Genomic DNA, 11,382 nt, shown 5'->3' with positions numbered 1-11,382 from the left:
TAAGTTTTGCATAGGAAAAAGAAAAACATGCCAAAATATTAAGAGCAGTTGTTTCAATGGCGATTCCAAAGGTAATTTTTCTCTTTCTACTTTTTAATTAGTTTCCAAATTTTAAGTGTTATTGTATAATGGAAACACATAGTTATGAAAAGCTTTATTTTAAAAATAATTTCACTATTCTTTTATCTCCAAATTTCTGTTTAAATCATCTCTCCATCTTTACCTCCCTGACTTAGAACACCCTTCACCCGTGTCTCAAAATGGTTCATACACTGTTCTGGACAAAGGAAACGGGACCCACTCTGGTCTCTGCTGGAGGCCTCTCAGATGGCTGGGGCCGGAGCAGGAGGTCATCTTGGAGGAGGTGACGAGGTGGCCCTAGACTCACAGTTCATTCTAGTCACACTGTGTCTTCTGTACAATGTTTAATTATTGATGTTGACAGAGAATATGTCTAAAAATTTTATAGAATGATGGTAACTAGCAGTTGAGTAAAAATTGGGTGTATAATTTCCAAAAACGAAGGGGAAGAGAAAGCAAAGAAAACCTGAGTAATGGGTAGTGGTGATAGAAGGAACTGTTTGAAGGAGGGAAAATCCTCAGACAACATGCCATAAAATGACAAAACTAAGACCAAATACATCCTTTTCATAATAAATGTGAATGTTTTAAATATGTGTAGGAAAAGGCAAAGACTTATTTTTGGTTCACACACAGAATAAAATTTTTTCTTGTTTCTAGGAGTGCATGTCTAGAACAAAATAAAACGTCAAAATAAAGGACCTATTTTAAAGTTGCTAAGAGAATTGATCTTCTATCTTCTCACCATTAAACAAAAGTAATTGTGTGAAGTGATGAAAGTGTTAACTAGTCTTAACGTGATAATTGTTTAGCAATATATACATGTATCAAATCACCAGGTTGTACACTTTACTCTTACACAATGTTTATGTCAATTATATCTCAATAAAGCTGGAAAAGAGAAAAAAAATAAAGGACCAATTAAGACATATGAAGCACATGCAAACAAAAAGTAGGGATACAAAAATTGGTATGTAACAAAGTAGAAGCAAAAAGTCATAAATAGGACACGATGTTATTTTCTATGGATAAAATTCCAGTCCACAAAGAAAATATGACAGTTGTAAACATATTCTGCTTGGCAGAATACCACAGCACTAAAATGTTTAAAGCTGAACTCCCCAATGTAAGGCACAACAGACACAATCATAACTGTAGCAAGAGACTGCAGATTACTTCTGTCAGTCTTCGATAAGCAGAAATATCAGAATACAAAGCATTTGAATGATAAGCTCAGAAGACTTGACTTATGAGATACATGATGGGAAAACATTTTGAGACATTAACTGGCATGCTTTGCTCTCCCTCCCCTCCCCCGGGTTCTTCTGCTTCCACCACACAGAGATGTGAGTCACTCCCTACAGGATCAGACCCAAGGACTGCAGATACTAGATCTGAAAGCTGGCCAAGCAGAGGCCGGAGAGATGTCAGTGCACACGAGCATAGCACTCCGCCACCGGGGGAGGGGAAGAGGAGGTGAGAACCGAGGACTGCAAAGGGGGGGAGCAGGGAGCACCCACTCCTCCACCAGCACATGCCATCTGCCCAGAGTGCCGGACAGCCACAGCATCCTTCTGGTCACCAGCCTGCAGACCACTGCAGATCCTTCAGAGAGATGCTCGCCTGTGTTTCAAGACTCTGCCATTGGTTTCGTCCCATGTAGACAATTCTGTCGAATAGCCTAAGACATGTGTATACTCCTCCCCCAAACAGATCGGAGAGTCACTGGAGGACTAATGGCCATATAAAAAGCAGACCTCAAACTGGCCAACGTGGCTCCAGCTAGTGTTTAGTTTGAAATCTTCTGAACTAGCAACTTCAGTGGAACCCATGCCTCTGCCATAAACTGACCTGTACTCTAGAAACTAAGAATATATATTATTTCAAACTTCTATAGTACATCTGCAAAATGTAACATAATAGACTATGTAAAACACTTCAGACCTAATATTTGACAATAGTACCACTACCATCAAACTTAATATAAAGTGAATAAAACAAATTGAACCACCTAGAAAATATTTTTTTAAATTGTCCTGAAAAACGTGGATCAAAGAGAAAATTAAAACTGCAATTACAAGTTTATTTAGAAAATCAGTGGAAGAACTATATTGCATAATGAAAGGTGTGAAGCCAAAGCTATACTCAAGAGGAAAATTCATAGTTTTATATGTGTCAATTATAAAATAAGAAAAAATAAAGAAACCACATATTCAGCTGAAGAGATTAAGGAATCCCCAAATAAACATTAGTGGGCTTTTGTATGGCTATTGTGTTTAGATAAACTTTTTGGCAGTCGAGCATCTGAAACTTCTCCCTGTATAAGGGAATCCACCATGGTGTAGACCTTAGATGCTTAGAACTGGGCATATCATCTAGACTCAGCCAGTTGGACGCTGTGCCCTGGAACTTTGAATCTGGAGTGAGCACCTGATTCTACAGGAAGCAGGCAACAGCTTAGTTTGCATTCTGTCTTAGCCAGGATTTCCCACCAGCTGCCCCAGTCTTGCTGGAGACCTGACCACTGAGGTTCCTAGTTCCTGTGCACTCTCACCTGGTGCCCTACACACCTCTGAGTCTCTGGGCTGCCTGATATCCTTTCCAATACATTCTTTTCCAGCTTACATTAACAAGGATCAGTATCTGTTGTCAATAACTCCATCCCTTGAACAAAACAGGAAGGAATGTACAATAAAGAAATAGAAAATAATCTGTAGCAATGATGAGTAAACCTAAGAAGTGTTTTAAAAGACGGATAAAACTGGCCAACCTCTAATGAGCCTAATGACTGAAAAACTAGAGCAAACTCACAAATACTTTTACAAAGGAAAAAGTGCATATGGAAATTCTTAAGTATAAGAATTATGAGAATATGACACACAACTCTACATTTGATTAAGTGAAAAGACAAATTGCCAAAATGCACTGAAGTAGGAAACTTTAATATCCTATTAACCATGGAAGAAATGCCAAATGTTAAAAAAAAAAACCATCCCCTTCTCAAAGGGCACAGGACCAGATTGGTTTAGGGAGAAGTTTCTTCAGACCTATGCGAGTAACTCTTGGCGACAGAGAAGAAAGGCAGATGGCACCCGACAGCCCTCCCTGGGGTGCCCCCTGGGGGACCTCCAACAAGGTCCCCCCTGCCACCCTGCAATGCCGGACCCCAGCTGCCTCTGCCCTACTGTAGCCCTTCCCCTGGGGTGGAGTTTGCTAATGAGTGGGATTCATCCTGTCGTGCGGACAGGCCACCTTGCTATGTTATTCTGGCCTGGCTGTCACCACCCTCACACCGAGTTACCTGTCTAGGCAGGTGTCAGTCCTATGGAGGCCAGTCAGGCCCACGGCACTCACCCGTCATACTAATTAACCCTCTGGATGGCCACCTTTATCTCCTCCACTAAGTTCATTAATTTTCTCCCATATTAGAGGAAGCATGCGCCTGTCCACCCCTGTCCATACCTTCCAAGAGAAGGTGAGGAAACTGAGGCACAGGTGGTGTAGCTGCTGGCCCAGTGCTCACCAGGGTGAGGTCAGGGGTGAGGAGGTGGGAGCTATAACAGTAAAGGAGAGGCTGCGCGAGTTTTGTCCTGCAGAAATGCAGGGCGCCCGGGGTGGGCACCAGGGCACAGGCATAAACCGGCGTGTCGGGGCAAACCAGGTGGGCCGCCTGGTCACTGATCCCAGGTGGGATCACTTGAACGCCCAGGAGGAGAAGCACCTTTCTGGTAGTTCCTGGAGCGGGAAGAACGTGCCTGGCGCGGCTGGGCGCGCACTGGAGGGCCTGGGGCCTTGGAGGCCAGGCTCAGCGCAGACGCGCACCTGTTGGGGGCAGCGCTGGGGCCTCCGTGCGAAACGGCCCTGGAGCTCTGTAGGGGCGCAGCTGGTGACGGGAGCAGGTCCCGGTCCTGTGAGCCCCCGCGGGCGCGGGGCGCGCGGTTTGAGGCTCCTGGGAAGGACGCTCTGGATGCGGTCTCCAGTGGGCTCGATGCCCTGCGGAGGCGGGCACAGAATTGACGGTAAACAGCCCGGTGACAGGCGCCCAGAGCACCCAAGGGTTCGGGCAGGGTGTACCCGGAGCCCCGCAGAGCGCCGCCTCCTACGGCGGGGGTCCCCTGCCCGGCTGCGTCTCGCTGCCCTGGCGGGGGGCGGGGGGCAGCTTGGGGTCGCCCCTTTCCTAAGGCGCGATGCACCGGAGGGAGGCGACGCGGCCTGTGCGCAAAAGCAGGTTCGGCACCAAGTCCCGGAGGCTCGGACAGGGACCCTGCGGCTCGCGCTGCCGCGGCCCGCGTCCCCGCGCCGTCGGGACCTTGAAGCCTCCCCTCTCGCCTCGGCGACCCCGAAGCCCGTGCCACCCCCACGCCCTGCGTCCCCGCCCTCGCCTCGCAGCCCGCGGTCTCCACGCAACGACGGGCGTGGGCGGCCGGGCCTCATTTGCATACCGCCGCGGCCCGGCCAATGGGCGGCGCGGCGGCCCCGGAGCGCGGTGTTGCCGTCCGCGCGCGCGCTTGTGCGAGGTGACAGCGGCTGTGCCGGGCCGCGGCCGTGGGAGGCTGCGCGGCCGAGCCCAGCGCGGGAACCGGCCCGGCGCCCGCTGCCCCTGCGCTCGCCTCCGCGGGGCGGCGCGCCCGGAGACCCCCGCCCCGCCGACGCCGGCGCGATGTCGGTGGCGGGGCTGAGGAAGCAGTTCCACAAAGCCAGCCAGGTAGGGGCGGCGCGGGGAGGCTCCTGTCGGGGAGCGGGCGCCGGGGCCCGGGGGCGCGGCGCTGGGACGAGGGCCGCGGTCCCCGCCGGTGGGCGGGAGCCCCGGGCGCGTCTGTCGCCTGGCGGCCGCCGCCACCCCCTCCACCCCGAGCCTGCGGCCGCACCCGACTGCCCAGGGCCGCCTCCCGGGTCTGCCCGGAGCTGGGTCCGCGCCCGCCGCGAGCGACCCGCCCGGGGGGGCGACGCCGAGGCAGACGCGTCCGCGAACAGCGTGGACACGCCTCCACGCCCGAGAATTCAGCGCGAGGCGGGGTCGCGGGGCGGCGGCGGGAGGCGAGGGGCGGTGGCGGCCCCGAGCCCGGGGGGGCGGGAGGCAGGCGGGGGCGTGAAACTGACGCGCGCGTGCGCGTGCGGCCCGGCAAACGGGTGCCCGCAGACCGCAGCCCCTTCCGGCCAGCGGCCCCCTCTGCGCCCCCAGGTCTGTTCGGTCCCTCCCTCCTCGCGGCCCCCAGTTCGCTAGAACCGGAGGGGACAGGTTTCATTCAGAACCCACGTCTGGGAGGAGGTCGCCTCCTGCTTCTGCCCAGGCCTGGCCCCTGGAGAGCAGCTGAAATGAGAGGGTTCTTGTCTTCTAGCCTCTTCCTGCTGGGGACCCTGGGTGACAGTGATGCCATTCAGGGCGTGGAGCCCCGGAGGAGGGGCCCGTTGGGTGACGGGGCGATGGGGGCTTCAGCACTGGCCCTGGGCGCGTTGAGGGGCCTGTGGAACGTTCAGACGTCACCGCATTATCCTCAGGAGGGGATGTGGGGGGAGGGGGTGAGGCCAAGACTGTAGCTGCAGACTTACTGGGATTTCCAGCCCAAATGGCAAATTTAAAATATGAAAGTGAGAAAATGCACAGTGACCTAATACAGATTCTAGTAAGCCCACACATTTAGGGACAATGTTTAGTCCGGTACTTGATAAGCAGTGGCCACTCAGTAAACATTTATTGAATAAATGAAACTTTAACGGGGCGCGGTGCACAGCAAGGGAAGAACTAGTGGAACGTGGGCGGGACTCAGAACCCAGAGGCAGGCAGTGTTTAAAGGGGGGAGTAGCCAAGAAGCACCGTGAGGAGCTGAAGGTGATGGGCGCCCTGGCCTGGTGCAGCCCCGAGGTCGTGCACTGAGGTTACGGCAGCCTCCCGTGCATCTCCGGCCGTGCTTGGTGCACTGGCTTCCTTAGCACTGGCAGGGAATTTTACTGGGTTTGGATTTCAAATAGCAAATCTCAAATGACCAAGACAGAAGCCCTTGGGTGATTCAAGTTGGCTTCTGATCATTAACCAGAGAGAATGATTGAAATATTGGGAAGTTATGGCCTTTGCAGAAATACGCTGTTGAAGAGTTGGTTTGATTGAACCACTTACAATCGGCCTTTTAAAAGTGAAACGAGCAGGAGAGGGTCTAATTTAGCCTTTTTGAACGAGTTGAACTCTTTTGTGTATTTGTCTGAAAAGAAACACATGACAGATGCTCTCTGAGCTTTACAAACCACAGTTTGTGGTCGCAGTGCTGGATGGATATATTTTTATCTGTTCTAGAAGTCTTTCTAAGAAATCTTGCACTGCAACAGATTTGGTAGAGAAAGTAGACCCAGGTTAATGTAAGAAGGAGTACAATAATAAAAAACCCAGATGTTCTCAGACAACAGTTTAACAGCAGGTTTTAATTTACATACAACTTTCCCAGGGCAGGGAGTCCCAGATGATGTCAAAGCTTAATAATTTCCCCGGTTCCAGGCCTGGCTCTGCCACTGACCAGATCTGTGACCTTGGAATGTGACCTAACCCATCTACACCTTAGTTATCTCCCTGATGATAGATTAGAGGATTTAGAAGCTGTGTCTCTGTTCTCAAATTGATGGTAGTGATGGTTGCACAGCGCTGTGAGTATACTAAAAACCACTGCACTGAACTGCACACTTTACTGAGTAAATTGTGTGGTATGTGCATCATAGCTCAATAAAGTACATAGAAGTGTGACTGTATACCAGCTCTGAAATTTATAATTCACTTAAAGTATTTCAGAGGAAGACAAAGGTGATTAAGTGGATCTTTTATAAATAAGGGAACCAGGACCATGACAAACAGATTTTTCTCAACGACAGGCAAGTTAAAATAATTTATAATATCCTGGTTAACTGGTCCTTCTTTCTTGATACCTTAACCAATCTCTGAGGGAAAATTACTTTCCAAGAACTGTAAAACCCCAGGTATTATGAATCATTTTGGCAGTCCATGGAGACCAACAGGAGAGAGGAAGAAATAAACTATAATGAGATGAGTCTAAGTAGAGCTAATTTAATTTTTTCCTTCAGCACTTGGGACTGGAACCCAGGTTACTTTTTTTTCCTCTTGGAAAGATTTTTTTTAGTAGGTTGGTTTACACTGTACCGCATAGGGATACAGCTTGAGTTATTGGAGATAAATACAGATAACTTAGATGACACGTGGCTTCTTGTTAAACGTGATGCTTGACCAATAAAAGTATAACTTAGAGTAATTTCATAAGTGTTACCACTCACTGATTTGTGTTGATTGTTTATTTCACGTTTTCTGGAGTAGTTATCGCTGGGGCAGGAAACTCCCTCCACCATACCAGTGCTTGCTCTAATCTGAACCCTGGGCGTGTCGCCTTATTCTCTCTTTCTGGACTTCCAGGAGTCTTATTTTCCATCCCACGAATGTTTAGGGAACAGTCTCATCTTTCCTGAAACTAACCATACGGTGATGACACTAGACAGTGATCACAGCTGTGGGCTTCACATTAAATTTACTTCTTGCCTTTAGGTACAAGTGCTCTTTATGTCATATGACCTGGCAACAGCAGGGAATGTGTGAATGTTTAACACAGCTTTTTTGGGTAACTTTCTCCCCTTCCTCTTTTAATGCATTAACCAGAAAAATGATGCGTGGTCATAAGGGCTCTGGACATTTTCCCTGTGATGACTAACTGAACAGGCTGGCTGGCTGTGGATAAACACTTCTAGAAGGATATTCTTTGTAAATTATGAGAATCTCTAGGGAGGTAATGACTGTCATTTGTTTCATTTCTTATTCATGAAAAAGATAAAGATGCACTTGGCAAAATCCATAGTGATTTATTTTTTCCCTTAGATGCATCAGAAAATATATTAAGCTAAAACATTCTTACTCCTTTCCGCATAGATTACTTGATAAATCCATGTCTATGTGGTATATATGTTTTTTAAGTCAGGGTGCTAATGTAGATTCTGAAACCAAATTGATTTTGATTTTCTTAATGTGGATACCATATAATCCCAACATTTCTTACTTCTGATGACTTTTTTTCTCTAAAGTAAATGTAACTGAAGGTATCACTCAATTTGATTTAAAAATGCATTTGGCTTACTATGCTGATGGACAGTGACTGTAATGGGGCTTGTGGGGGTGGGACTTGGTGATGGGGGAAGTCTAGTAAACATAATGTTCCTCATGTAAATGTAGATTAATGATACCAAAATTTAAAAAAATGCATTTGGAAGCACATTTTCTTCTTTCCTGGATCATTTCCATCAGCATGTAGACATGTTCCTTGGTATCACTTATCTTGAAAAAAGAAGGGGAGAAAACACTTACTTGGTCTGAGATCCCGCTGTACCTCTTTCCCCTTCCCAGCAAAATGTATCGAGAAAGTTGTTGCCCCGAAATCTACTTTCTCGTCTCCCGTTTTCTTCCCAAGCCATTCAGTCGGCCCTCCTCTCCAGTGCTGACACCTCCCTGTCTAGGTCTTGAGTGGCCGCCGAGTTGCCAGATCTGATGGTCACTTGCCTGTCCGTCTGCCGCCCGTGACCCAGGGGACATCCTGTGCGTGCAGCTCCTGTGCTTGTCCGGGCTCTCCGGGCTCAGCGCTGTCCTTCAGATCTCCTCTGATGGCTAGACTGACCCTCACCTGGCCCTTTGCTAGAGAGAGCAGGCTTGGAGTGGGGTTTTTTTCTCTTGTACCTGTTAGTATTTTTGGGGTGACAGGTTCTTCAGCTCTTGGATATATGAGGAAAAAGAACACTCAGGAAATGCACCACTAAGTCATTTCCTGGGCCCCGAGGTTCCTAGCTGGTATGCCTTCTTCCCTCCACCTTTTGGGGTCTTCTTACGTTTGTGTTAGATACGATGCCTGGGATCTTGTTTGCAGTTAGTGGGAAGAATAGGGAAAAGTCTGTCTATTCCACCTTCCCTGAAGTGGAAGTCCTGTTACCCCCTTAAAATCCTTCTTAGCAGATAGGACTTATAGTTTCTTGTCTTGTTTATCCTTTATGGTATCCTAAGCCTGTTAAACATTACCTGGCACATAGTAGGTGCTCAGTGACTGCCTACTAATGCTGAGTGAACATTCAGCAGATAGTGAGGATGGGGAATTGGAGCCTGGCCAGTCTGCTTCTATTTAACTCCAGCCAATTATTGGTTGACTAGATCCTCTCAGATTTGGAGGGGAGGAACGTTCAAAATCTGGGTTTTATATACAATTTCCTGGTTTTGAAATATTGGCAATTAATTTAGAATTTTAAAATGCTGTATAGGCCCAAAGAAAATTATGTGTGATGGATTAATATGGTCCACTGCCAAGCGGTTGGCAACTTGCCCTTCAAAGTCTCAGACCAGCAAATATGGCTTGAGTGGTTCAATGGTAGGTCAGCTTTTTCTTAGACTCGAATAATAGATGATGATTCCTGGTAGTTCATGGTGTGGCCAGTACTTGCTTAGGAGCTAAATATGGTCTCCGTAGAGACAGCTCTTGGCTTTTTGTCTCGGGATATTCTTGGAGGCTGTGTTGGAAGGCAGGCTGGATGCAAGAGAACTGAGCATTTGCCCACGTGCTGTGTGTCCGGATCTTCGCAGGAGCTTGGCTGGCGCGATGTGGGAGCTGTGCGGTGATCAGGTGGAAGGGCAGAGAGCTGTCAAGTCATGATCCAACTTGTCAGCGCTCGGCGGGCAGAGCAGCCGAAGGCAGAGCTGGAAGTGAGTGGCAGCCCCGCATGGCTCTGCAGGTGCCGGTGAGAAATGAGTGGAGCTGCTGCTCTGCCTGGAGTGGCCTGTTTAGGACTCCACTGGATACCCCGAGGCAGGTGCAACCGCTCCTCTGGTGGTTTCACTGAGTCCAAGTCATGTCATGCAAAACAGGCTTTAATGAAGTTTATATGATTTGTAAAATTTGAATAGAGAAATGTTAACCTACATCCTTGAATTTTATCCATCCTGGAATCCTGCATTTCAAACTGGTGTCTCAGATTTAGTGCTTTTTCCAAGAAATGATGGAGTTATGTCTAAAACATGTGGTCGTGTCTCATTAAGGGTTGTTTTCTCAGTATGATGGAATGTCATCCTGGACCAGGGGTGATGCCACATGGTTAGCATATAAAGCAGAAACTTCAGCGTGAAAATGACATAGAATCCTATAACTTGGCCATAGATAGTGAGGATTTGGGCCTTTGGGGGCTTACAAGCCAATAATTCACCTCTTTTATTTTTCTTGCGTTTCAGCAGTGGATTCCTTCCCTGGGAGCAGTGGATGGAGGCCCAGGTTCATTTGGAAGGAGTAGAAGTGGGAGTGGGAGCAACTGGGAAAATAAAGAAATCTCTCTTGTTTTGGTCTTTTTCCCCCATTGAGTGGGCATAGCTAAATAAGTATGTTCAGCGTGCCTTTCATTTAACTTCATTCTACAATGTTTTGCAGCTGAACTTCCAGGAATTGAACCTCTGTTGGCGTTGGTTGGAAGAGCTGGGGGTTGCAGGGACTGGAGGCCTGCCTGAGGAGTGGCTGTGCTCCATGGGGAGCCGGGGGTCCCCCCCAGCCGGCTGTGAGGGCTCAGTGGGGGGTTGTGGGCCTGGGGAACAGGAAGCTCCCTGCCAGGGGAGAGAGAGTGGGATTTAGAGGTGGGAGAACGAGGCTTCCCACGTTTGCCCAGCAGTGTGGCTTTGTGCGAGTAACTGAACTCTCCTTGGGGTTTGACTTCCTCATCCTTGAAATGGGGGCACCGAGACCTGCATTGGAGGTTGTTCATGGGAGTTTCTGTTTATCGAGTGCTTTTCGTGTTGCGAGCATGCAACCCAGATGCATAACGTCACAGCAACCTCCTAACATAGTTGTTCATTCACCATTTTAATAAATGAGCAAAGACAGACAGCCTTTGGAAAGTGCCCAGACCGAATTCCCCGGGTCCCAGGGTCTGACCTGGGCTCTCATCTGTGTCTCAAGTGGATGAGGAGGCCCAGAGGGCTGTTCTCAAGGCCCCAGAGCACCCTCGTCTTGGAGCAGGGGCTTGAACTCAGCAATTCCGTTTGTTGCTCTTTCCTGTATAGTAGCATGATTTCCAGAGGATGAATGAATGAATGCATAGGCTCATACATGAATTCTTCTGCGGGACAGGGAGAAAAGGGTGGCAATATTTGTTGTCTCGGCACCTACCAGGCCTGTGACTTCGGGTTTCTACTTATTGTGCCCGAGTTTTCTCATCTGAAGTGGAGATCATCATAGGACATCTTCCTAGGCTTGTGATGAGGATTAACGGAATGGTTATGTGTAAGGCACTCAGAAG

General features: G+C 48.6%; 1 protein-coding gene across 4 annotated transcripts in view; it reads left to right on the top strand.

The window, feature by feature from the left end:
* Positions 1-4,578: 4,578 nt before the first annotated feature.
* SH3GL3 (SH3 domain containing GRB2 like 3, endophilin A3) overlaps positions 4,579-11,382 on the top strand; it is a 61,851-nt gene continuing 55,047 nt past the window's right edge. For 2 of the 4 annotated variants that reach the window (XM_073227145.1, XM_073227144.1), the window contains exon 1: positions 4,585-4,786. Coding sequence is in view for 2 of the 4 variants with exons in the window: in XM_073227143.1 (XP_073083244.1) it covers positions 4,742-4,786 (45 nt within the window). In the remaining 2 variants the exon portion in view is untranslated. Of the gene's footprint in view, positions 4,787-11,382 lie in introns of all 4 variants that reach the window. The other 2 variants (XM_073227143.1, XM_037000672.2) reach the window with 2 other exon arrangements.

This window comes from Manis javanica, chromosome 18, assembly GCF_040802235.1.
Source record: "Manis javanica isolate MJ-LG chromosome 18, MJ_LKY, whole genome shotgun sequence".
NCBI lineage: Eukaryota > Metazoa > Chordata > Mammalia > Pholidota > Manidae > Manis > Manis javanica.
Note: the sequence above shows the minus strand (reverse complement) of the source record. Positions and strands in the feature narration are given on the sequence as shown.